Source organism: Alosa sapidissima, chromosome 14 (genome assembly GCF_018492685.1).
Source record: "Alosa sapidissima isolate fAloSap1 chromosome 14, fAloSap1.pri, whole genome shotgun sequence".
Lineage (NCBI taxonomy): Eukaryota > Metazoa > Chordata > Actinopteri > Clupeiformes > Clupeidae > Alosa > Alosa sapidissima.
The window spans coordinates 35,083,035-35,109,352 of NC_055970.1; the positions used below are offsets into that span (position 1 = coordinate 35,083,035).

The window sequence follows — 26,318 nt, forward strand, 5'->3', positions numbered from 1 at the left end:
AATTGTGTGAAACTTTTTATTAGTTATCCATTGCAGCATCGCCTATATTAGGCTGTTATGCTAGCTCAGCCTTTAAATATGTTGTTATTTTGGTCATGTGGACTTGATTAAACGGGTAAAGATAATTCATAAACTGCTTATTTCTTACATGACTGAAGCAGTAGCCTAGGTTCAACAGTGGTGTTTGAGGTTGCTGTGTTAAGTTGTTGTGTGTGATCGCTAAACTATTAGGATCAAATCAGTTTATTTTGACATACGGGAGTTAGCCTAAGTGACCTGTAACGTTAGCCTATAGCACAAAAGCCTATTCTGTTTTCATTTATTAGCATTTGTTGTGATTATATAATCAAATGACACACATGATAACTTGAAATAGAAGGACAGAAGATAGGTGATGTCCACAAGCACGAATTTCACGAGACAAATTAGAACAAACTGTTCCGGTAAAAATAATCTTGCCATGTTTAAAATGCTGCACTTTTTCCCTTCATAGCCTGTCTCTGGCAATTCATTTTTGGATGACTGTAGATAGTTGTATTTTAGCCTACGTCTTCGTAGACAGTAGGCTACACCATTAGGCTATCTTGAGAATAAAAGACTTCACAGCTGCTAACGATCATCCTCCACAACCACGAGGATAGGTAGGCTAAACGGTCGTTCGTCGCCTTTTTGCTTCTTATTGCAAAAACCAACTGTTAGGGCCTACACAAGCTTCAATTTTGAAGCTATTTGTAACTATGTGTAGCCTATGCAACCCGACTGTTGTAGGCTTGCCTACCACTCTAGTTGTAAACAAACGGTCACATGACATTATGACGTAGGTGCAAAACCTTAATAGCCTAAAACCGTCAGGTTGAAGGGGGGCTAATTACTCCATAGAATTACTCTCACGTATTTTCTTAAAGTGACAGGCACTCAATTACACCTACTCATCAGCAATGTGCACTCAATTGAACCTACACACCACATTAAAGATATGCCTAAGTGTTATAGGTTAAACGTCAATATGAGGCATTCAAATTACTAAATATGTTTAGCTACTAGTAATTACTAGTAAAATGCTATACTTTAAAAAAATGCATTATTAAATAAATACACTCTATATGAATTCAAAAATATATGATAGAAACACATCACATAAGCTATCATTTTCAGTGTGTGTGGAGAGAGTCAAGCAGAATCTACTGTAGGATGTCCACTGTTGTGAATGATCCCACTACAGTATATATTACTGATGACATCAGGGTGGTGGGGGCCCCAAAATCAAACACTTTTTTAAAAAAAGTATCGAAGTATTGAAATCGCAATTCTTGACTTGGTATCAGAATCAATCGTTATCTGGTGGTCATACAATTCACCCGCTATTAGACCCGAAGTGCAGAAGAAGTGGATATTCAACCACGCCATCCTTCAGGTCGCAGCGACACGTATGCGTCATGCTGCCATCTAGTGGTTGTGTATTATTTAACACCCATTATAGTTCTGGGAATAGATGTGCCCTCGAATAAATGTACTTTGTTACACATTATTTGGGTAATCCATCTGATGAATTGTGTTTTTCCTTTTTATACTCGTACCTTTATAAATTGAAGTGCATCATGAAGGTCATTACTCTGACATTCGACATTAGTCGACCCTAAATTTGGGCAATGGGCACATTGTTAGGGGTTGACACTTTGCATAAGATTTCTCCACATTACTTGATCCAAATTCTGTGATTTTTGTTGTATAAATGTTGTACAATTATGTAGTTTCGTATCAAAGTGGAATGGTTGTTTTCATAAGTCAGCGGCGTTAGTTTGAGCACATAATTGACGTGTTGTTTACATGTGTTCAATGTAAGTCAATGGGAGCCGGAAATCCATAAATAGCGGCGTCCAAAGACTCTTTTGCCGGATAGCGAGACAGCGGTCCGTTGAAACGGTGTAAATTGGCGACCCATCAGGCCAGCACTATAACTCAGAGCGTGGTAAACAAAATCGGATATTTCAGGCAGTAAATACTCCCGTTAAGAACCAAACCAGATTTTGTTCAAATCTACACACATGTGGCTAGTGAAAAATGTAAGGTTCATTTAACAAATGTTATTTTGAAGTGTTAAAAACAGTTGTTTTAAAATTTCTGAACAAAAGTGGTGATAATTGGGAGTGTTACGATAGAATGCTTGGGTATGATCATACCTCCCGTACTCGTTGCTTTAGTTTCTGCTGTAGTGCAACCAGAGGGCTCCGGGCGCCAGATGTCTTCCGCCCCGTTTTAATTCTTGACATTCGGCGTTGTGTAGCGGGCTGGGACTGCAAGCGTGTCACCCTGCAATATAGTGAAGACATTCCTTTAGCTGCTAATGTTATTTACATCCCAAGCAGCGTTCTAGACAAGTAACGTTTTCCTACAATTGAGCAGTTAGCTTCTAGTTGGTCTTAACGTAACTGTTAACCTAGACTAACAGTTCTGCTGTTAACCTTAACGTTACCTTTCTTTTACTGGAGACTTGGCCTTCTCTGTTTGTAGGACATTTCTCAGAATTAAACGAGCGGAGACGTCCTCCAAGGAATCCATTCTGAGTAAGTTAATGTTAACTTAAGAGATATCCAAATGCACCTTACGTCCGTAGCAAGCCAACGTAAATAGATGGCAGAGGCGGAACTCCCGCCCGAAAATTGAAATAAAACTCGCGAGATCTGGCAGCGAAACTTCACCCAGCAGCTTTTCGTATGTCTTTTTCTTTCTTTTACTGTCTATGATGTAACCTATAACCATAACCCTCTCTGGTCTAATCAAAGTCAAATGTTAATTCAAAAGGAGCTTTTTTAGCATGACCATAACGTTGTACAGTATTGCCAAAGCATTTAGGTCAAATACATCAAATGGGGAGGAGAGGAGGGGGAAACACAAATAAAACAGAATGATGATAATTGTAGGCTACAATTATGAACTATGGCAATGGAGAACAGTGTGTGTGTGTGTGTGTCTGCATGTTTGTGTGGGCATGTGTGTGTTTGTGTCTGTGTCTGTGTCTGCGTATGTTCATATTTAGGTAATGTAAATTTCACCTCAGCAGGTCCTTTCATTATGGCATATAGGCTATATTGAACGGCAAGGAGGAGGCATTTCTCTCTTTATCTCCAGTGAGCAATGAAAGCCTCTCCTCATCGCTCGCTTGCAGGAATTCAGGGAGGACATTTGCCATCTTTTCAAAATAGTTTCTCCTAATGTGTACATATTTCGCGCACTGTGTTAGGAAGTTTATCTCTGTTTCTACTGTGTTTAGGTCACAGTGGTGGCACAGTCTATAGTGTCTTTCGGCAGCCATGTTTGTCTGTGCCTTCCCACTTCTATGGCCAGCTGTGTTCACTCACTGAGTCTGTACTTTGTCAGTGTGATTATCAGATTTTTGTCTTGAATGTGTGTCAGGTAGGATTATGTGATTTTGTTGAATAGTTTTTGTAATTTGGTTTAGCCTAATTTCAGTTGCTTTGAGATTCAGATGCTAATGTAATTACAGTAATACATTGTTTTTTGCTGTAATGCAGTAATGTAAGGCATTACCAATACAATTCCAGTAATATTTTACTCGGTACAATTCTCAGTAACTGAAGTTACTTTGCTTTTTAATCCAAAATTGAGAAATGCTCAATTGGCACCAGAGAAGATTATTCAAGAATTAAAAAAAGTAATCTATGCTGGTCCTGGAATTTGATTGCCTTGTTTAGATGACTGTAGAAAGGGAATTTGAGTTATCTCTGCCATTCATGCAACAGATCTAACATGGTTAGACTATACTTCTCATTTCAAGCAGTGAGAATAACTAAAATGTTGCTTTTAAAGACAAAGATCGTAGCCATTATTCTCAAACTATTTGCATTAAGTCTAAACCACTGTAAGTGGAAGGAAAGGCAACCAGCAATGATGAGAACCATTTAAAGTCAACATACTATTTCACTATGGCTATATTTTACTATTTTAAGTTGTGAGTGACCTTTGGCCTTTGGGGCCTACATTGTCCCATGAGCCATAACTGCAACCATTATATTGTTCTTTTGTTAGCCTTAAGCCTAGCTAAGTCATTATGCCATACCACATCACCTCCTGCTGTGTAATGAGCTGCATTGAACACATGAAGATCTATTGAGAACACCAAATCCATATTTCCTGTTATTTTGGTGAAAGTAATGTAAACATAGTGTAATGCCTTACAATTCAAAGACAGTAATATTGTAATGTAACAAATTACTTTGAGATGACAGTAACAAGTAATAAATAATGCATTACGCTTTTGAAGTAACTTGCCCAACACTGTTTGTGGTACATCTGTGTACTTTTAAGATGATTTTGTAAAACTCCGTATGGAGGGTCTCAATAGGGTGCTATTCCCATTTGTTGAAATCTTGGTTTGTAAGTGGGCCTCACACATCACTACCATAAAGGGCAATTGGTTCAACCATTGATTCAAAGATTTTCAACCAGATTGGATTGGGATTTCTACAGGGATCTGCCGTTTTATGGCATAGAAAGCCCTGCGTGGCCTGTCTCATATCATTCACTGCAACATTGAATTTTCCATTTGAAGTTATTTTTAGGCCTACATATTTGTAGTAATTTGTGTGTGATAGTGTGTGTTCTGATTGTGAAATTATGTTTTTGTATCTGAGATCTGGATCTCTTTTCAAATAGGCCTACCATTATTTTGTTTTTGTTTTGGTGCTCCAGCAGATTTAGGTTTTACTGCAATCCCCCTACTCACCCCTAACAGTTGGTGGCGGTAACACACCAAGTTATGCCAAACGCCAAAAGTAAAATAAAAGAGGAAGAAAAAACAAAATGGCGACAAGGAAGCGAAGTATTGTGTGGTCTTTCTTTAAAGAGGAGGATGATAAGCAAGTAGTATGTTTGATTTGCATGAGGACTATCCATCATTTTGGAAAAACCACAAACATGCTTCGACATTTACGATCAGAGCACCCTGGCGAGTTCTCAGATTTCAACTTTGAGAGCATCGTAACAGGACTGACGGCGAAAACCGCAAGGAATACAAAAAACAACATTTCCAACGGGTTGGTTGAGGGTAAGAATTAAAACTGATTTGTTGGTTTGCGAAAATGTGTCTGGTTGACTTGAGTTAAGCGACGCGTAACTATGCTTAACCTACTGAATACTCGCCCACGGTACTGAACATAACTCACTGGTTGTTGCGAGAGTTAAATGTTTGTTTTAAATGAGTTAACTTGACAAAAATATGCTCTTATGATCGTGATACTGTTTATCCATGATATTACCCAGCAAAAAAAAATAACGTTCCTGTATGGTTCCTTTTACGTCCCTCGGACGTCTAAGGGACATTGCACGGACTTTAGATGCGTTCATGGTAGTGCTGCCACTAACGTAATTGACCAGATTTCTAACACAAAATCCGGGGACATTTTCAATTGAGAAGCGTACATACCTACAAAACGTAATGTTTTAATCTTTGTAAACATAAAATGGGGACACTGTCCCATGGGCGTCAGACCTAGAGCTGCACTGGTGTACAAGGGGCTTCGGAGGCATGTTGAATTATAGCCGATATGCCGATACAAGCTCATTTTGGCCGGATGACGATACTGATATGCCTACACCTCTAATTTAATTGAAAAGTATCTTCTGTAACCTAGGCTAGCCTACTACAATTAACCTGTTATTATGATAGTGTACTTGCTTATGTGTATGATTGACCTGGCATTCTCTGGGGGTATGCCAAGTTTTGTAGAATTTCATCCATGGGGGGGGGTCTAAAAAAATTTAGGTTATGTGTACATGTGTAGTGACTGTACACTCATTGGCCTGTAGATGGCGGTGCACACATATACACATGCACACACACACAGGCACGCACATACTATCTATCGGCAATTAGAACGGCTGATACATAATTACAAATTCAGTAGGATTAAAGGAAAGCCAAATATTCATCATCATCATGGCTGCATTTCCAGTATGGGCGATACATAGTCGTTTGTCCACTAGATGGCGCATCGTTGCAGTGAGACGTAATTTTGTTGGAAGATAAAAGTGGGTTGGAAAAACAATGGACGCTTCCTACAAGGACTGTAGTTTACCGCAGAGAACATCTAATAAGGATAGGACTATTTTCACATGAAATGTAATTCCCATTTCTTCTTGAAGCCGAAATAAATCTGAGAATAAATCTGTCTATCGGACATGCTTGGTTTTTACTGCAGGTACGTTAATCTTATAATATCAATAAGGACCTAGGTACAATAATGTTACCGTTAGCATTGGTTGAGTGATGGAGGCCAATTTGATTGCATTTGTAGAAAAACTATAAATGCGGTTATACCAAGCAAATTGATAGCAGCACTGTAATTGTATCTTTCGACTGTCATCTCATTCTGGCCTACTAACAAGCTAAATAAGTTAGCCACAATGTTCCCTAATGCGATGGTTTTCTAATGGAAAATATACCTGAAAGATAACCTGTCTATGATGCAAACACCGGGCTGGGACATTTCTGCTTGCTAAATAGGTTTTTTTCTGCTATTGATTTGGTCACAGTCCTTGGTGGCCCTGTCAGTGCTTTGTAAAGTGTTGCATTAAGACCACAAAAAGTCATCTGAGCTAACGTTCATTCCCAAACACCCACTAGGCTACTTCAATACTCTATTTTCAAAATTAACGCACCCGTGATGATCTACATCTAAACCAAATATTTTAGAGCGCACTTTGAGAGATGTATCCAAGGCAGGGCTGTACACATAATCCTAATATTATTTGTTGCACGTGCTACAAAATCATTCTGTGCAATGGATGATTTACCAACATTACACTGGTCTGATACAGTTTTGCCTATGGCTATACTGCCCTGCAAAGCCAAAGTGCAGTATCTACGAAAATTCCAAACTGAGAAAAACAGCATTGTTGTTTTGTCTTTAACACTGTATTTTGGCAGATACTATGAAATGAAAATCCCTATATATTTAGGAAATGTTTCAGTAGATTAATGAGATTTTGATAGCTTGATCAGAGAATATGGCATTTTATATTGGTGTAAAAAAGTGAATTTCACAAAAAATGTAGTTACTGCACTTTGGCTTTGTAGGGCAGTATAGACTACATACGTGAGACTGAGACGCCTGTTTATTTGTTTTAAGTGCGTGCAGGGTGTGAGAGGGGAATCGATGTGCTTTGATTCCAGCTTGGTAGTTGTAGTCTGTGAGATTAAAAAGCATCCATTAAAAATCCAAACAATGACAGCTTCATTATGGCTTTCATTATGGCTGCTTTAGCAACACGCCTTAAGCTACTGTGTAGTGGGTTCCATTTAGAAGTGGCTACTTCATTCGCGCTTTCCGTGATTCATGGAGCTGCGTGAATTTTATTACAACTTTTCGCCACGATGTGGCAGCTTTAGTCCGCTTGATACTGTAAGGTGTAAGCCATTGATTTCCAAAGGAGATTTTATTTGTGTCGCCAGCATAGCCTATTTATGTTGTAAATAGGTCTACCTCATAGCTTAGGGAAGCTAACAGTTTTCTACTAGGATCTAGTTTGTTAATAGTTACGGTTTTGTCATAACTCCCTGATGCATTTTTGCATTTAGAATAGCCAGAGCGTGGATATCTCAATCAGAAAATGGGTCATTCCACGTCAATTGAACCAGGGCCCACGCACTTAAGTCTCAAAAAATTCTGAAAAAATTACCAGGTCTACCCATGTTACCCAGGAGACACACTGTAAAATTACTCTTAGGTAAGATCAATACTTTCCAAGATCAATTAATCGGATAAAAAATTTTTTTGCATTTTTAAACAACCAAAACAAATAATGCATGACGAAAATTACATGGCTGTAAAATGATCAAGCAGTTGGCACAGAGGTATTTATTCTAACTCCAACATTAGGCTACAAAACTAAGCCCATTTATTGCAATTTACCCATTTAGTGTTTATAAGTGTCAGTGCCAACAATTAAATAATGTTCAAAATGCTCTCTGTAAAATTGCAGCCTCTTGTGCATGACTTAGCCGGGCGAGCAAAGCTGTCCATACTATGTTGTTAAGTGCTGGGAGGGAGAAGAGGGAAAGCAATATGTATTAATATGCACAACAAGTTTCATGCTGTAATCTAGACCTGACATCAAAGTAAATATCTGTTTTATGTAGAATTCTACACCTGCAGCATTTACCATTAGGCTACTAACAAATAATTTTACCATTAGGCTACTAACAAATAGCCTACCATTAGGCTAACAAATAATTTTACCATTAGGCTACTAAAAAATAATTTCTGGGGTGAGCCTATTTGCTATGGTAACCTAGAAACCTGTGTGTGTGTGTGCACGAGTGCTGTGCGTGAGGGAAGATGAGGGTGCATGCATGTGTGTATAAGAAGGGGTTCTTTTTTAGGCATTCGGTCTTGCAATTGAACGTGAATGAGTTTACTTTTTAAAAATATCAAAGCTAAACATTATATCACGACATCGCTACAAATACAGTATGTGATTAAAATCAGCCAACATCAATGTAGGCTATATACGTAGATAGATGATAAATAGGCTAGATAGATTGATAGATAGCCTATTTTATTGACGCTTGGTGAAACAGCATGGACTGGATGTTTTCGGTTCAGATGAATGATCCCAAAACTTTACTTGAAAACTTTAGACATTCTCTGCCATATATGGACACCTTGACTCCGCCATCGCGCCAGCTATGTACAGTAGCCTACATGTATCACGATTCACGCGCTAGTGGTGTGCTTCCTGAACAACGGTCCGTGTGGAACAATCAGATCCCTGCGCGTATAGTGCGCGTCATAGGAATTTAACAAGGCTTCGAGGCAGGGTTTTTGCCTCGAGTAATTTTTGTAATCGAGTTATTAGAGTAACTCGATGAATCGTTTCAGCCCTAACACACACACAGTCACTGCTCCACTCCCCTCCCTCCCATACACACATCTTCACTGTCATCACTCACATACATCATACATACAGTACTCTGCTTGCAATAGTAAGTCCCTTCACCATACTTGCAGTACACTCCCCCCCCCTCTCCCCTACATACACAGCACATTATCTCATGAGGAAGCTTCTCCAACACACATATTATTGCACACTGCCCTCTCCCCACATACACAGCACACTATCCCAACTCCCCTGTCATCCCCCCAACACACACACACCATGACCCCTGACAGTTGGGTTAGCCCCTTGAGCCGTGGATCTGCCCAAGGTTTCTTCCTTGGTAAGGGAGTTTTTCCTTGCCCCTGTTGCTCTTGGGTATACTATATCCAACAACCCGGTCTGTCCCCTTTACTAATAGCTCAGATAGCGTCAAAGGAAAGTTTCTGATAATGACAGCAGTTACAGACTCTTGAAATGCCTGGTTGCTAGAACCACATACACCTGAGGGATGTGCGCCTCTATCAGTAAGTTTAATTTGTGTTGGCTTACCGTAAAACTTCAAATAATAGCCCAGTCCCAAATAGACGCCTGTATCTTTTAAAAGCCTGGTGTGGCTACAGGTTTGGGTTAAAGGCCGGTATCAAATAGAGGCCTGGTCTGTTTTTTAGTTTCGAGTTGTATTTCATCTTCTAAAACCCGTCAGATCGTCTGTTTAAGCCAGTATGGTGCAGACTGCGCACGCTAACTTTATAATTAGATGGCATTAAAAGACTGCGGTGGGGAAAAGCTAGAGTTCCAAATGGTGTAACTTTTTTCAATATGAACTATGCCTATATATGTCCGACTTCGACATCATTAATCCCTTTTGTTTCAAATTTGCGAAATTTGAGAGGCCGATGTTAAGCTTGTTTTTATGCTGGCAACAAAACGGTTAACAAACGTTATTCTTTATTCTAAATGCGTACCGCCATGGCGATAAAGAGAAAGAAGTAGGCAATGATTTGAAATGTAAGCTGACTGTTGTCAAAATTGCCAAAGAAAATGATAGAAACGATATGGTTCATGTTCTCTCATGCTGTTTCATTTGTGCAGTAAAGGAGGGAGAATGAAACATTGCGCACGTTACACTTTTGCATAAATAATTCCTGAACGGTTTTGGTCAGGGCTGAAAATGCTACTGTATTTGACAGAGGACAGATATAGGTTGCTAGTGACAAAATATGAGCTGTCGGTGTAATACAATCTCTTTGTAAATTACGTTTGATTAAACGTGTTTCATCTGGTTATCCCTGCCATTTAGATCTTATTTCACTCAATGAACAACATCTCAACACTAAATGAATGATGATAGCCTAGTCATATGGGTAAACGTTCAGTGTGTTTGCAATAATTAATTTGATAATATTGTCAATAATGATTACGGTAATTTCATCTGCCTGCAAATGTAGGTTTAACAAGCTGCAAATTCACATTGGCCCTCATTTATGAAATATGCGTACGAAATAAAACAGGTGTAGGACAGGTGTAATATGGCTAAGTATATGGATATTTAACTCATTGAGTGCCAAAAACGTAATATTATGTTTTTCCTTCCCATGCGTTGAGTGGCAAAAACGTAATATTACATTTTTAGCTCTTTTTTTTTTTTTTTTTAAATTACGAAACTAGACACTCTAACACACCTTATATGTGATTTTGGGAACACTGTGATGAATGGTAATGAAATATCATGAACTCATAACTCATGAAAACGCACAATCTGGACATTTTATCTGGACATTTTATCATAACTCAGTTGCCGCTTTGGGTCGAATCAGTGACGCATGCACGTCAGCTCAAAACCAGGCCATTTTCGTGGGTTTATCACTAGGTAGCAGTCTCGCCAGGTCACTTCCCGGAAACTTTACAGGCAACACTTCATATTTCATGAAAGACGTTATATCTCCATTTCTAGAAAAAAAAAACAACGATTTTGATGAAAACTAGCCACTGTTTAGCTTGGGATTTCTTAGGAACAGAGGCGTGTAGAAATACACGGTTTGCACCCACTGAGAGCTTAGTCTCACCTTTCAAACGAGCCATTGTATGTGTTCATAGCTATAACACAGAATATGCTGTGGCTGTACAAAAATCATCAACAATGGTCTAGATTGCTGGCACTCTAGGACAAAGCTTCCGAAAACAGCTTGGCATTCAATGAGTTAACGTGTAAAGTACCAATATTGTACCAAGTCCCATTCACAGAGTAAATGCATGTAGTTACAGGTGTTTTGGGAACACCAAAATAAACATGTACAATAAGGTGAAACACAACATTTTTATGGTCCTACTAGCTACCCCACATACCATTTCAGTTGAATGAAAATGACACAAATATACAAACACGCCTTGTTTTATCCCTATGATTGTCATGGCCTTTTATTTTGGAGATTTCACATTTTGGGACAACATTGACAAAGGATTATTTCTAGAGAAAATACTGATTGATGGCAGGTGTGTCACAATAAAGGAGTTTTGATACCCTCAATATCACATTTTATTTTTGCATGTTTTTTCTGAAACTAGGGACTTCTATAAAACCAATGAGACTGGTACAAACTTTTAATGATTGAATCGTACTGAGAACATGTTTGTCTTTCATTCTACAAAGGTTGGTCAGGCTAGGAATAATACAATGTCTAAACATGGCCTCCAAGATCAGGCCTTTTAGAGAGTGTAAACAATCAAGGGCAAAAAGACTATGAAAACAATAGAACTGAACAAAAATATTTTACATGTTTTTGTTATGGAACCTAAACATTGTGTAGAGAAACTTTGAGGAAAATCACAGTCAGTGCTGCAACCATTTTCCATGATTTTGTCTGATTTGACACGGAATGACTCAAATAGTAAACCAGAAATATAAAGTCCAAACCGTAATGAAATTGATTTGACTATTTGGGGCCATTGCTGGGAAATCTTTTTACTCTGAAAACTACTGCTTCTTTTTGGGTCAGAGTGATTTGTTTTTAACTATACAGCAAGTATCTTAACTTGTCCTTTTCTATGTCTTTTTCTCAGTAGCTGTGATGCTGGGAGAACCAGAGAGGGCTCCACAAGAGAATGGTATAGAAGACATGGAAGTGCATGGTGTGATAGAGGGCATTTTATGTGCATCAGCTGGACAGGGGCCTAGCAGTGATCAGAACAGTGAGTTGGGCAATGCTGACGAAGTTACAGTGACCACACATTCCAGAAAGCGGAGTGCAGTGTGGATGCACTACCAGAAGGTAGATGATGAGAAGAAAGCCTTGTGCATGCTGTGTAAAGAGAAAATTCAACATCAGAGCAGCACCAGTAACTTACTACGTCATCTACGGAAGAAACATCCATCTAATTTTTCCCAGCTAGAAATGAACACTCTCCAACATGCTGGTGGACAAAAGATCTACCACATGAATACACCTCAGGCATCCACAGATTTGATTGTGAACTGTCACACAGAAGCACATCAAAGCAACCAAACAGGAACATCTGTCAACTCAGCTGTCCGCAGACCTAATCACCAACTAAATGCAGGTTTGTTTGGAAGTGTTTCATATTTTACCCAACTAGGGTTGCAAAATTCCAGGAATTTTCAAAGGTGGAAACTTTCCATGGGAATTAACAGGAATATACGGAAATTAACGGGAATAAACTGGGAATTTTTAATATGGCAAGTTAGTCTAACAAGGAAGTTAAATGTAGTAGACAAAACCTACTTGCAGCATAATATTAGTTAAAACAACCTGATTTAATGCAATTTCAGTCAAATTTCTACCCTGCACATATGTCAATCACATGCACACATGCATATTTTTATTTGTTTTACCATTTTCTGGGATTCTAACTGAACAAACTGATTGTCAGTCAATGTTCCAACCAGTTGGATTTTGTTGTTGAGTGGTGTGGTGTATCTTGGGCAGTTCAGTGGTTTTAGTGTTGCTAGCTTAGCACGCTAGTAAACCATAGGCAGAGAATGGGATTCCCGCTAGCATGTTGGCTATCTTTGTATGCTAAGCTAAGCGAAAATACGAACAAACAAATCATATTGCTTATTACGAAACAAAATGTTAATGTCTGAAACAGTTGGAATTACCAAACATTCCCATTAATTCCCATAATTTCCTTTAATTCCATGAAGGTTTCCAATTTGGAATATTTCCAAAATTCCCCATCTTAACTTCCCATGGAAAGTTTCCAGTAAGTTTCCGGAAATTTACTGGAAATGTTCCGCCCCTTTGCAACCCTATACCCAACATACCCTACATGAGATGGAAAGATTGCTATTCAGAGTACTTGTACATATGTATGGAATTATCAATTACTATTTGAATGAAAATGTTGAAACAGTCTGGAAGTTTTTCTCATGAGAAAAAGTCCTCACTATTATGAACCTATATGAATGCACTGGCCCCTTTGTTTTTTTGTTGAATGTGAGATTTTACTGGAGCACAGCTTATAAATACTGGGGCCTATGGTTTATTTATGTGAAATAAACCATAGGCTATTTTCTATGATATTTACCTCTGTTACAATAAGTCGTGACTTATGCCCATTAAACGGTTAACTAACAACAGCCTAATTTAGCCTGTGAAGCCCATGTCTGTATCACTGGGCTATTGATGCATGAAAGGCCTCTGCTATAATATCTATTTTGTAGGTAAATGTAAGACATAGATTAGGCTAATGACAACTGTAGGCTCTAAGCTAAAATTCAAAATAAACTTTTGAAGCCTGCCTCAATAAAATATTTTTGCAAAGGGAATATAATTGTGTCATATAAGCAGGTTTCAATTCCAAGACCATTTTAAGTATAGTAAGTATATATACTCTTTTGATCCCGTGAGGGAAATTTGGTCTCCTAATCTGTGAATTAGTGACACACTCAGCACACAGTGAACACACAGTGAGGTGAAGCACACACTAATCCCGACGCAGTTAGCTGCCTGCTACAGCGGCGCTCGGGGAGCAGTGAGGGGTTAGGGTGCCTTGTAGAGCCCGACCGATAAAGGATTTTGAAGGCCGATACCGATACAAATATTTGTTGATTTAAAAATCCGATATTCCGATGTATGAGTATGTGTATGTGTGTGTGTGTGTGTGTATATATATATATATATATATATATATATATATATATATTTTTTTTTTTTTTTTTTTTTTTTCAGAAACGCGCAACAAAACATTAACAGATTTCCCTAACATTAGTTATTTATGAGTATTGACTAAAATAATATGATAATGCATTTTAAAAACAAACTTGTTTATTTTTAAATAATATTGTCACAGAGGAACATCGAAATATATTAAAGTTCTGATAAATAAAATGTATAAAAATAGAAACTTAAGATATGAAACTTAGTCTTTTGAACAAAAACACAATAACAACAACAACCAAATCAAAGTTACCAGTATTAAAAGACTTGGTAAGCTTCATAAATATAACTTTGAACGACTTAATAATTACAAAAAATAATGATGACATTATTACTATCATCATCATTTGTATTATCATTAAACAAGATAAAGGTCACTCCTAAATGTTTGAGTGTGCGTGTGTAATAATTAGTCCCTATTGCCTTATAAGCTACCTTATTTTTACAATGTCAGCTTGCTTATCCCTTTACCTGCACTTTTAAAATTATTTCCATCAAGCTACATCAAACCATTTTCAATCATCAGTTGCTGCCTGCCTTCTAAAACCTACTATTTAGTGATCTAAATCCATTATGTAACTCGTTAATGCTGCGGCTGAACGACAGTCCGAAACGCACACTTGGCGTCATTGGATTTCACACACGTGTAAAAGAAAAGCTAACTTTTATGCACAAGCTACGTTTTGCACAAGCTACGTTTGATACTTTTTCCTCTATGTCTAAATGTTCACTCCTCGCACGTCTAACTTACATTTTACAATGCAGGGACTGTAACTACAGATATACTAGTTATAAATACAGTAATCATTACTTTATTTAGGCAGAATAAGTTCGTTGTGGTTTCCAAGCTCATTAATGTTAACGTTAGCAGTCTTCCACTGATATTCATTGCATTAGCTAGCTTTGTGGTTAGCTAGTCTATAATGAGCCATAATTTAGCAATGGATAACGTCATACTGCAAATTGTAAAACCATAGACTATAAAGTCTATGTGTAAAACATACGCTTTCAAAATAACAGGCCAGGGAGAGATGATGCGTCTCACTGCTATAACTGTCACGCTATTAAAGAATCTATAAAGATCTTCAGTCACATTGTCAAAAGTTACAGTCAACTACACTGTAACAACGTAACGTAATTACTAGCTAATTCCGCTTCACTCTCAACTTATTTAACAGCAGCTAAACTGGACATTGTTTTCACGAATTTTGTCATGCTTATTTGAGTTAAGAGAACTGATGGGGATGTTCTTTTAATTATTATTCAAGCAATGTACGTCTCGTGACCAAATCACCATGAACACACTTCATGATCTCACTCGCAGATAACTCGACTCTGGCTGGATCATCAGGTTGCAGGATGTGTGCATAGACAGTAAAGGATGTGTGGCGCGTTATACACGAGTGTTGCCAGCAGGGACGGTGTAGAGTGCCCTCTGGTGGACAAACTATACAACGCCAACACTCATGACATGGTTGAAGGTTGTTTCGTCCGTTTTCATTTTATTTTTAAAATTTTCATTGATCGGCCATTATAAATGCCGATACCGATAGTTTGGAAAATGCCTAATATCGGCCGATAATATCGGCCCGCCGATAAATCGGTCGGGCTCTAGTGCCTTGCTTAAGGGCACTTCAGCCGTGGATGTGGGCATGGGAGAGCAGTGCTCAACCACTTCCCCCGTCCACATTTTTCCTACTGGTCGGGGATCAAACCGGCAACCCTTCAGTTACAAGCCCGAAGCCCTAACCAGGAGGCCATGGCTGCCCCAATTTTTGTTTTTATTGGACTAGCCAGTCTCTTCTTGGACAGCAAAAATCTGCTTCATTCGTTGTTTTAAATGTTATCTCCAGTGGTTCAGTTTCACTTGCACGTACACACGCACACATTAAATGAGCACTCACATCACTACCCCCTATTGTGACCTCCTTATTTGATGAAATTAACATTAATTTAAGAAATATTTCCTAATCTGAAAATCATCATAGACAGAGAAAGCATACACTCTGGGAACAGAAGTTGCATGTCCAGTGTAGCCTAGCCATTGGTCATATAGCCATTGGAAATATATGGAATGCAGACAGCTACAAGCTCACACTTTGCCTTGTCTAAAAGCCTATGTTTCGTTAGCTTCATTTAACTCACTTTTTATTTTACACAACCGCCGACCGGCGGCAGACTCAAACAAGTCGTTTTGGGTGTCTAGGCTCATCACTGTTGCATTTTTTGGCATTTTATTTAATCTAAACCAACAGTAAACCTGACGACTAGAAAATACTGATGTTAGCCTAGATCACTTTGGCTAGAGTTGTGTCCATAACAGACTTTTTCAAAGTTGCAAAACGTAGCAAACACATCCATATAGAAACTACTGGATACTGTTGGAGCATTTTAAATACACTGGTACTGCCATTAAGACATTTCTAATATTAGAAATGCATGCATTTGACCGCTAAATGCACTGGGACAGGGTAGCATCCTATCAGGGTTATCACAGCATAGTAGTGTAATGTAGGAAACACGTTTTCTCCCCTCAATGGCCCTTCACACAGTGTTTTTGTTTTCATGTTCCGGTTCCGGCACCGACGAGAGTGGCAGCACGTCAAGTAGCTCTGTGTCTTTGTGTTTGGATTTTTTTACACACTTTGAGGAGTGTTTTTATTCTATCCTATGGATACAGACATATTACAACGCTCCAGCGGCAGCAAACTTCTTGAATTTCCCCTAGGGATCAATAAAGTATCTATCTATCTATCTATCTATCTTTTGCATTTTTATATCCGTGGATGAGGGGGAAGTCAAATTTTGTGACTCAAGTGTATATTTATGTAAAACTAGAAAATGTTCGAAAAATTCGAGGAAATTACCAGTGCATGAAAATGCAAAACATATTTTAACATAAAATGCAAAACAAACTTTTATTTGGAAACAGTTGGCGGGAGTCATAGTTGATGACAACTGACAGTTGAAATGGCTGAACAGTTAAATAGTTGAGTAGTTTAAATAGTTCAATTATTTAATAGTGAATTATTGTAGTGAGGACATTTATTTTGAAATAGTTGTGGGCAGAGGAAATAGTTGAAGAGGATCTGTATATAGATATAGTATACTGTATATAGTATATAGTTTAAAAGTTGAGCGTAGATGGTGTAATGGGTGTTAATAGACAGAAAGTTGAATAGATGTTGATAATAGGGCTGTTGGAACAAATTTCTAAAGTCGAATATAAATCGAATATTTAAAAAATCAATACTATTCGAATTTGGAAATTACTATTCGAATGTGTTGTTTTGGGGAGTTTTTTTTTTTTTATGTGGTGGCTAACTTTAGCGAATATGTGAAAAGAAATGCTTGTCACGTCTAATGCACAATCTAAATATGGCAGAAGCGATACACCCACGGAGATCACCACTCCTGATCATTTCAGCGATGTGTGGAACGTTTTTGGATTTCCATCAGAAAACGGAAAAATAACAATTAGCCTAACAATGTTGTAATCTGTAGAATATGTAGCAGCAAGCAGCCTGAGTGCACATCTGATAACGCTACACCCTGACAAGCTGGGTAGGTAGGCCTAAACAGTCCGAGGACGATGAACCGCGCAGCTAAAGCAGGCAAGAATTAGGTTTTTTGCCCCCCTCCTCTTGGCTATGTCCGGTGCTTTTGTCACTTCTCTGATAGGCATAATGGTTCATGCACAGATATCGTTGGTAGACTGAGGTTTTGTTCAATATAACAAGTCAACCAAGCGTTTATAGTGGCATTGGTAATGCATAAGCCCGTTTATACATTGAGATGCATGCTACTGGCCAGAACGGCATTTTTCCTGCCAGTGGGTTAAAGTTCTGTTTTTGTGACTAAACCGCTACATGTCTATTCCTGTATGTGGAGGGCTTAATCTTTTTCAAATGTGTTCACTCTGAAAATTGATGCTTGTATTTTGGTCAGGGTGATTGTTCTTTATTACGTATCAAGTATCTTTGTGTCTTATATCTTTTGCTCAGAAGCTGTGATGCTGGGAAGTCCAGAGAAGGCTCCACCAGAGAATGGTATAGAAGACATGGAAGTGCATGGGGCAATCCAGGGTATTTTACGTGCTGCAGCTGGACAGGGGCCTAGCAGTGATCAGAACAGTAGCAAAGCTGATGCTGAAGGAGTTACAGCGGCTGCACCTTCCAGAAAATGTAGTGCAGTGTGGGTGCACTACCGGAAGGTAGATGACGAGAAGAGAGCCTTATGCTTGTTATGTAAGAAGAAGATTCAACATCATAGCAGCACTAGCAACCTTCTGCGTCATCTTCAGAAGAAACATCCCTCTCATTTTTCCCAGCTGGAGGTGCACTCTCTCAAACACACTGGTGGACGCAAGACGCACACAGATATACAGCGAAGCAACCACACAAATGCACCAAGCTCAGCTGTCAACAGTCCTAATTGCCAACTTGTTGTAGAACAGCACCTGCAATCAACCTGCTACAGCAGCAACTCTTGCCCAGGTTTGTTTGGAATTGTTTTGTATTGTACATTGAATTAACATGGGCCGTAGGGTGGTCCTTATTTTGATAGAAAAAAATACCTGATTTTATTATGCTCTGACCCCCTGAATATGTTATATTTGTTGAAAAAACATTATTTGCAAAGTTTTATGAGTTTTGGAGAATATTTAGAAGTAGCTCAATTGACTTAAAATTAGTTAATAAAAGTCAATGGCATTTTCATGGGCAACATCAAAAATGACAGTCTGAAGTAACATGTTTTCTTTCTTCTGCTTTGTTCTTTTGCCGTTCTTTTTCAAAGCCGTCCATTCTGTGAACAGTTTTTCAACCTTCTTTATTATATCTTTCTTGTGGCACAGAGGAATTCTAGCCCTATCCCAGAATTCCTCCACTGTTCTAGTAGCAGCTAACCTAACTGTCTCCTTCTGCTGCAAATGACAATGGAGGAAGTAGCTAAGGACCTGCTGTTTAGAAGGTAGCTTTGCTCCTGTAATATTATCTTGAGTGGTTGGTTATCAAATACAACTTTCTTCTCTTTTGATGCTATCCCACACAGGAATGACCACTGAACAGTTGTCTGAGTCAATGTGTGCAATACGTAAGGGATAATGTATATAACGCCGGTCATTATTGGGGAAAATAAGTCCTGACAGGGTGAACCGGACCCCGACGCACAGCCTGAAGGGACTTATTTCCCCAATAATGACCGGCGTTCCCGCTTATTACACGGCTACTTGCCAAACTCCCCACGATATGACTCTTTAGCCTACACAGCCTAGGCTATAGCCTATTTGTTACCGTTTCATCGTGACTTTTGCTGAGAAACAAATAGTTCGCAACAGCACACGCTGAACTTTCTCAAACATTCTTTAGAACACAGCTGATCACCGTCCACTTTCACTTTTACTTTTAAATGAAGTTCCAGTCCTTGCGTAGTAATATGAAAGACGTGAAATAGAAGCACAAAACCCATTTTCCTTGACAGCGGTCTGTTAATACTTATTGAGAATTAGCAGACCACCGAACAGGCTTGGAATTTCACCATTCTGGGGGCAAGGCCACTTGGCCTTCAGTTGGGCATATTTGGTGGGGGGCACAAAGGCCTAAGTTAACTATACAGTAGTAGGCTATAAAAATTATCAAAGTTGTATTTAGCCTATTCACTGCAGTAGACCTGCATCACTGTATTAAACATTACACAAACATGACATTACATGTAAATCATCTGATCATCTAATAAAAACAGATATCTAGGCTATATATAAAATTTATTTTATATTTGGCCTGCTATGAAATCATGTATTGAACAATTTAAATGTAGCACAGCTCAGCTTTAAGAAACTCAAATAGCCTAGATGCATGCTTAGCATTATTTGATCATTAAGGCTACTTTCACAAACTCTTAGTCAGCTGTCCTCTGATTTATCAATATCTAGGCGATATTTGTAACATTTATTTTGTATTTGGCCCGTTATGAAATCATGTGGAACAATTTAAACGCATTGTAAAACTTAAAGCCCAAATTTGGAGACATCCATGCATGTCGACATTTACTGCAAATTCAACTGGATTACTCTGAAACGGCTAACTGTACAGGGGACTGCTTTACACCTTTGTGTTCGGTAAGGTCTGCTGTTTATTCTGATATATGGTTTGTCATGTGTTAAAAGAAGGGTTCGTGAAGTATTCCACCGAGATGAATGGGTAGGGAGATCATGGACGCAAAACCTTCAGTAGAATGTATGATTAAATTGAATTATATTATTTACTTTTCTCGCGAACCGTTCAACACAGCAATTATCGGCTAACATCGTTTAAAAGCTGAGAAAAAGCTCTTTCATGTGATACTTGTGATGTCTGTGTGATGAATAGGCTACTTCGCGAGTAGTTCAACTGAGAAGAATGGGTGAATTTGGATGCACTTTCTTGCGCTGTCACTTTCTCCACTGCGTAAAAGACTAAATTAATTTGCGCTGTGAATGCTAAGATTATGACAGGCCACAGGCTAAATAAAAATCGCTATCAGTAGGACACAAAGCAGAATATTGAAAGAAGGGGGCACCAAGGCCACCGTGGCCTGTAAACCTATAATTTTCAAAGGGGCTCACGGCCAACGCAAGGGGCTACGACGGCCATGGCCGTCATGGCCGCCGTGAAATTCCTACCCTGCCACCGAACGTTGGGAAGGCCCATTCAAGTGAATGGAGCATTCTTCAGCATTATGAAGAGCCGTGTAATAATGTTCAATGTGCTTAACAGTTTTGTAAATGTAAATCAGATTTATAGGCCAAGTGTACTTGTGGAGAAATTGGAATAGTCTCTGCATTTATCCCATCCGTGAATTAGTGCTCGATTTGAAACACACATCGAGCACACACTAGCCCGGAGCAGTGAGCTGCCTTGCTACAGCGGCGCTCGGGCAGCAGTGAGGGGTTAGGTGCCTTTCTCAAGGGGCACTTCAGCCGTGGATATGGGCATGGGAGAGTGGTGCTCAACCATATCCCCCGCCCACATTTTTCCTACTGGGATCAAACCGGCAACCCTTCAGTTCCAAGCCCGAAGCCCTAACCAATAGGCGACGGCTGCCCCCATTTGCTGTATGCTATGAGACAAACATTAGTGAAAGTTTAAACACTAAAGTACTATTATAACCAGGCAACATTCAGAAATTACCTGGCTTCATGAGCCTTGATAGAAGAATCAGCAGCTAGCCATAATTTAATGGTAAAAATGCAACGAGTAAGAAATTTCAACCTCTTTGAACTACCTCTAAATTTTAATTGATTTGATTTACATGAAACTTTTTCTGGTTACTTTTCTATGAAAAAGAAATACACTTAGGGGGTCAGACTTCAGAAAGTACAACCTTTTAAAATAAGGACCACCCTAATGGGCAGAGATGGAACGTTTTTATATCACTATTTTATAAACCAAAAGAGATGCAGAGAAATATTGTAGGTTGGTTTATTATGGAAGAATATATCACTCAAATGTTTTGTACGTGTGTATCACGTTTTGAAACTACTAATTATTTGTAACTGTAAAAATGATCTGTACAAGTAATTGTCAATATTACAAATATGCCCTACACTTACAAATCTATTCTACAGGTACGGATCGGTTTTACAGCTACAAATCATCCTACAGCTAAAAATATTTTACAAATTACAACTATATTCTACAATTACAAATCAATATTCTATGCACAAAAAGCTGTCCTACAGTTACAAATCTTTTCTGCAGGTGCACAGACTTTTGCATCACCTTAGGGATGAGAAGCGTCTCGTATGTATTGTGTGTGTGTGTGTGTGTATCAGGATTTGTAACTGTAAAACCGATATGTGATTTAACAAAGTAAAGGTACTAAACCTTCCACAGTTGCTGTCCTTCAATTACGAAGCTATTCTTCTTATTACGAATCTCTGCCGCTCACACAAGTACATTTTCTGCAAGTACAAATACTTTTGAGACTGTTCTGGCACTTCGTGTTGAAAGGGCAATGGCGATGCTCAGGTTTGGCTAGCCAATCAGGAATCTAAGTTCACTATCCAATTACAGAGTCAGGAGTGTGTACCAATGTGGGTTGTGTTGGTGGTGTGTTGTGCTTGCGCTGTGCACGTAAACTCCATCTGTTAACTTAGCTTGCTCTTGCATCTCGAACGTATAATGACCATCCACATCATATTGAATGGTTTCCGGGCAAAATTATGTCCTTTTTTCTCGCAATAGCTGGCCAGTGTCATGTAATGTGGATCTTGGTAGCGATTAGCAAAATAACCTAATTATCAAAAAGTAAACGCCATAGGCTAGTCACCTAGGCTTAACATGCTGAGACTTTTCTGTCATGACAATCCACAGCACAATTAATGTTTTCCGGAGCAAACGTAGGCCTATGGTCTTTTCTCTCCCAATAGCTGGCCACTCGCAAGCATAGCCTAACCACTTTGCCATTTACCTTTTATAATTAGCTAACTATGCTTTTCGAAAACTAGCATTTAGCTAACGTAAAAGGACAGACGGGCTCTAGGCATACACCGGTGCTTATCTTCTTTTAGCCTACATTGGGTTCACTGTGACTCTCATGAATCTGCTTAGAATAGGGGACAGTTGTTCACAGAAGGAAGTAGCCTAATTTTAATTAACGTCATTGACAGATAGATCACAAGACTGAAAGCAAATATTCCATCTATCTGTGTTGAATTAATCCCATGCAGGCTATATTGTTTGCCATTGTTTTTGCCAGTGTTTCTCCCGTGTGCCTCCTCGAGTTCTTGACAGTCGATCCTCTTCAACCCACGTGGGGTGGGGTGCGCAACCTCATGAATCTGTAATTGGTTAGTGAATTTAGATTCCTGATTGGCTAGCCAAACCTGAGCATCGCTTTTGGCCTTTCAACAGGAAGTGCCAGAACAGTCTCAAAAGTATTTGTAGCCTACTTGCAGAAAACTTACTTGTGCGAGCGGCCAGAATTAATTAGTTTTTTTTTTTTCGATGAAATTTTCGTTTTTTTAAATGAAAAATTGTCATTAGCATTACAGTTAGCTTTTGTTTACTTGGCACAAGAAAAAAAATGTCACACATTTCAGTGTCATACAGCCATACCGTATATGACCAGCTACACTATATTGCCTAAAGTATTGGGTTATCTGCCTTGACTTGCATATGAACTTAAATGACCCATGCCATTTTTAATCCATAGGGTTTAATATGACGTTGGTTCACCCTTTGCAGCTATAGCAGCTTCAAATCTTCTGGGAAGGCTTAGGAGTGTGTTTATAGGAATTTTTGACCATTCTTCCAGAAGCGCATTTGTGATGTTGGACGAGAAGCTCTAATTCATCCCAAAGGTGTTCTATAGGATTGAGGTCAGGCCAGTCAAGTTCATCCATTCATGGTTCAAAAGGGTTGTTATTATGTTTCTTAATTAAAGCATAACTCTTGCCAAAGAGTTTGTGAATTTACCTGAGTCAAACTTTCGTTTAAAAGCATAATTACGTCAGAAGCGCCACTTTGTGTACACAGAGTTTACTAAAAAAGAGAGGTTTTGGACAACTCCCTTGACTGGCAAGATGGTGGCGAGCGGAAAAACCAAGTGAGCTGTTCAAAACCTTTCTTTTAGTAAACTCTGTGTAGACAAAGAATGTTCTCAATGCTCGAGTTCATGTGTAGAGACCCTAGTGATACTTCGATCAAAGTTTCATGCTGTGTGGTAGTGCCAAGAGTTGGTAGGGATATGGACCTCCCTAAGAGGAATATAAGGGCCACCGTTTTTGGAAGTTGCATTGCTGGTTTTCTCGGTAGCGACTTGTGTATTACTGTATAGCTATGCTAGGTGAACCTATTACAAGTTCATTTACCATCGGAAATGTTATATTAAGGTGAAAATCTATGATTGTAAAGTTTAGGCAAAGTAGGAAATGACGTTAGGAATCTCTGATCCATGTGATTGGCCAGGCTGAACCAATGATTTCAAAATTGGTGCTTGTCGCACTGCAAGTGTTGGAAAGGAATCCCAATCATGAGTCACTAGACTTTGCACTTTGTGAATGAGTTTGAATTTTTCCAGGCTTCAAGGCTTGGACCAATTCCGCAAAATGCTTTATGAATTTTGAAGAGAGAAATTATTTTATTTAGAAATATACTGGAAAGATTTTAAAAAATGAATGGTGAACTAGGCCTGTGTCAAAGAACAATAATGAGGTTTGAGGAATTGACTATTCACAAGTCCCACATCTCTTAGTTATTGTTGCTTCATCTCTCAAACATTGGAGAATCTTCACGTGTTTGCCATTGAGCATGGGAAGTTGTCACGTCTTGCCAAGTATCATAATTTTAACAAGGAGCCACCTGAGGAAAAGGGTCTTGAATTTGACTAAGCTAGAAACTTATTTGTCACATAGAGCAAACAACTCCTCACCATCCGCTAGCTGCCTGTCCCTGAGGCTGTAAAAAAAAATGCGGCCCCCTATGGACACCCCAGGCTCCAAAAACTGCAACAAAAACAGCCTGGTCCAGTCTGGACCATGAAACATAACAAACAGTGTTCCAGCCAATCACCTACGTGCGTGCGTGTTCATTAGTTTCATCATATATTTTCAGTTGCACGGGAGGGAAAAGGAGGGAGGGGCGAGCTACTTCTCTGTTTTAGTTTGATAATACTTCAAACGTCAACAGAACTTGCGTCACCCAAACGTGCTAAGAAATTTAGATCAAATTTGTCAAAATGCCCCTACTCATGAAATCTGAAATGAAATTGTGGCGCAAATGTATAATAATGTTATCTGGAATGAAATTGTGGTGCAAATGTCTATTTATTTATTTATTTATTTATTTATTTATTTATTTATTTATTTATTTATTTATTGATGTAGATAGAATGGCAAAGAACTTGCCTGACCATCTTATTGCTTTGCTTGTATTCGCTTTATATGTAAATACTTTTGAAAATGCTTTCCCTGAGCAAAAAACAAACATACAAAAACAGTTGTCTACCAAGTAAATATCCGCACCTTAATATGATCACACAATTTCGAGGGTAACAATATCTTGGTCCTCCTTCCTGATTTGGTTTAACTTTAACATTGCTAGATAGGGTGAAGATTTGCACTTTTTAGTTTGCTAGTGGTTAATTTTGAAATTTGCTGTAGCTGCATGAAGTACCATTATGGAAGCTGCCTACAAACTCAGTAATTTACATTTAGCTTCATAGAAAAAAATAAATATGTAATTAAAATCCATACAAGTTATGGGAAATATGCCATTAAATGTAGAGGCTTTTTCTGTGAAATGTTGTAAATTTGACTTTCTATTGCCACAGGATTGAGTGAGAGCCATGTACTGCAGCGTGAACGAGAGCTAACAGAGGCTTTAAGACGAGTCCAGCGTGAAGAGGGAAAATGCCTGGAACAACAAAGAGAGTTACTGGAAAAGAGCCGTGAGCTCCAGGCAGAAACGCATGCCCTTCACACAGAAAGATGTGCACTCCAGGAAGAGGCCAAAATGCTACAAAAAGAAAAGGAGGAGATCCAAGCAGACCGTGAAAAGCTACAGAATGAGAAAAATGAGGTGGAAAGGCTTAAACAAGAATTGAAGGATGAACAGGCCATGTTGTTGGGCCAGAGACCTGAGGCCAATTTGATGTGTGATTTATGACTACTCTATTCTATGGGTTGTTGCCTTTGGATCTGTTTTTTAAATAAATTAACAATTGTGAAAAAAAATATTAGTGCTGTATAATTGCCATGTCAAAAGTTCCAACACCTGCAGATTTATTATATTATTAGTTTTGATTATGCTTTTAAAAGCTGTTATTACTGTACCCTCCCATTATTGGCACCTCTGCTTAAGTTGACTAAAACTGGTATAAACAATGATCTGTTGGTGATTTTATTGTAATCTCACAATGAAAAGCAAATAGGAAAAATCCAACCTTGAAGGGAAGCAAATTTTATTTTGAGTAAAAGGAAAATCTCATAAAGAAATAAAAAATGTTTTAACAAAAACACGTCGCTCACAATTATTGGCACCCCTGCTTGTAATACCTTCTTAAGCCTTCCTTTGCCAATAAAACGGCTTGTAATATTCTTCTATGACTCCCCATTAAGTTGGAGAATACAAAGCAAGGGATTTAAGACTGTTCGTCTTTACAAAATCTCCCCAGATCGTCCAGATTCCTAGGTCCACACTCATGCATTCTCCTCTTTGACTCACCCCACTGTTTTCCTATGGAGTTTAGATCAGGGGACTG

The 26,318-nt window shown here is 38.7% G+C and overlaps 2 protein-coding genes across 6 annotated transcripts in view; one reads left to right on the forward strand and one right to left on the reverse strand.

Moving 5' to 3' along the window:
• The window catches only part of cenpt (centromere protein T), a 71,247-nt gene extending 68,606 nt beyond the window's left edge, over positions 1 to 2,641 (reverse strand). For both annotated transcript variants that reach the window (XM_042061052.1, XM_042061051.1), the window contains exons 1-2: positions 2,474 to 2,641; positions 2,181 to 2,310 (exon numbers count right to left, since the gene is read on the reverse strand). In XM_042061052.1, coding sequence (XP_041916986.1) covers positions 2,181 to 2,310; positions 2,474 to 2,559 — 216 coding nt within the window. In that variant the 5' untranslated portion in view covers positions 2,560 to 2,641. The remainder of the gene's footprint in view (positions 1 to 2,180; positions 2,311 to 2,473) is intronic.
• Positions 2,642 to 4,816: 2,175 nt separating this feature from the next.
• On the forward strand, positions 4,817 to 26,018 carry LOC121681350 (zinc finger BED domain-containing protein 4). 4 transcript variants are annotated; one of them, XM_042061056.1, is made up of 5 exons: positions 4,817 to 5,065; positions 11,959 to 12,456; positions 18,080 to 18,288; positions 18,406 to 18,571; positions 25,389 to 26,018. In XM_042061056.1, exons 1-5 carry the CDS (start codon positions 4,822 to 4,824, stop codon positions 25,721 to 25,723), a joined length of 1,452 nt encoding a protein of 483 aa, XP_041916990.1. In that variant the 5' UTR covers positions 4,817 to 4,821; the 3' UTR covers positions 25,724 to 26,018. The 4 variants fall into 4 exon arrangements, with proteins under 4 accessions (XP_041916990.1, XP_041916987.1, XP_041916989.1 ...); XM_042061053.1 differs by having other exon boundaries at positions 18,080 to 18,571; XM_042061055.1 differs by having other exon boundaries at positions 18,083 to 18,571.
• The last annotated feature ends 300 nt before the right edge of the window (positions 26,019 to 26,318 follow it).

What these genes read in the sequence shown, in the direction of transcription:
- LOC121681350 (XM_042061053.1), top strand. Translation starts at nt 4,822, where the DNA reads ATGGCGACAAGGAAGCGAAGTATTGTGTGGTCTTTCTTTAAAGAGGAG. An exon ending in TAATCACCAACTAAATGCAG is followed by an intron (nt 12,457 to 18,079) that starts GTTTGTTTGGAA and finishes TCTTTTGCTCAG; the next exon opens with AAGCTGTGATGCTGGGAAGT. An exon ending in CAGCAGCAACTCTTGCCCAG is followed by an intron (nt 18,572 to 25,388) that starts GTTTGTTTGGAA and finishes CTATTGCCACAG; the next exon opens with GATTGAGTGAGAGCCATGTA.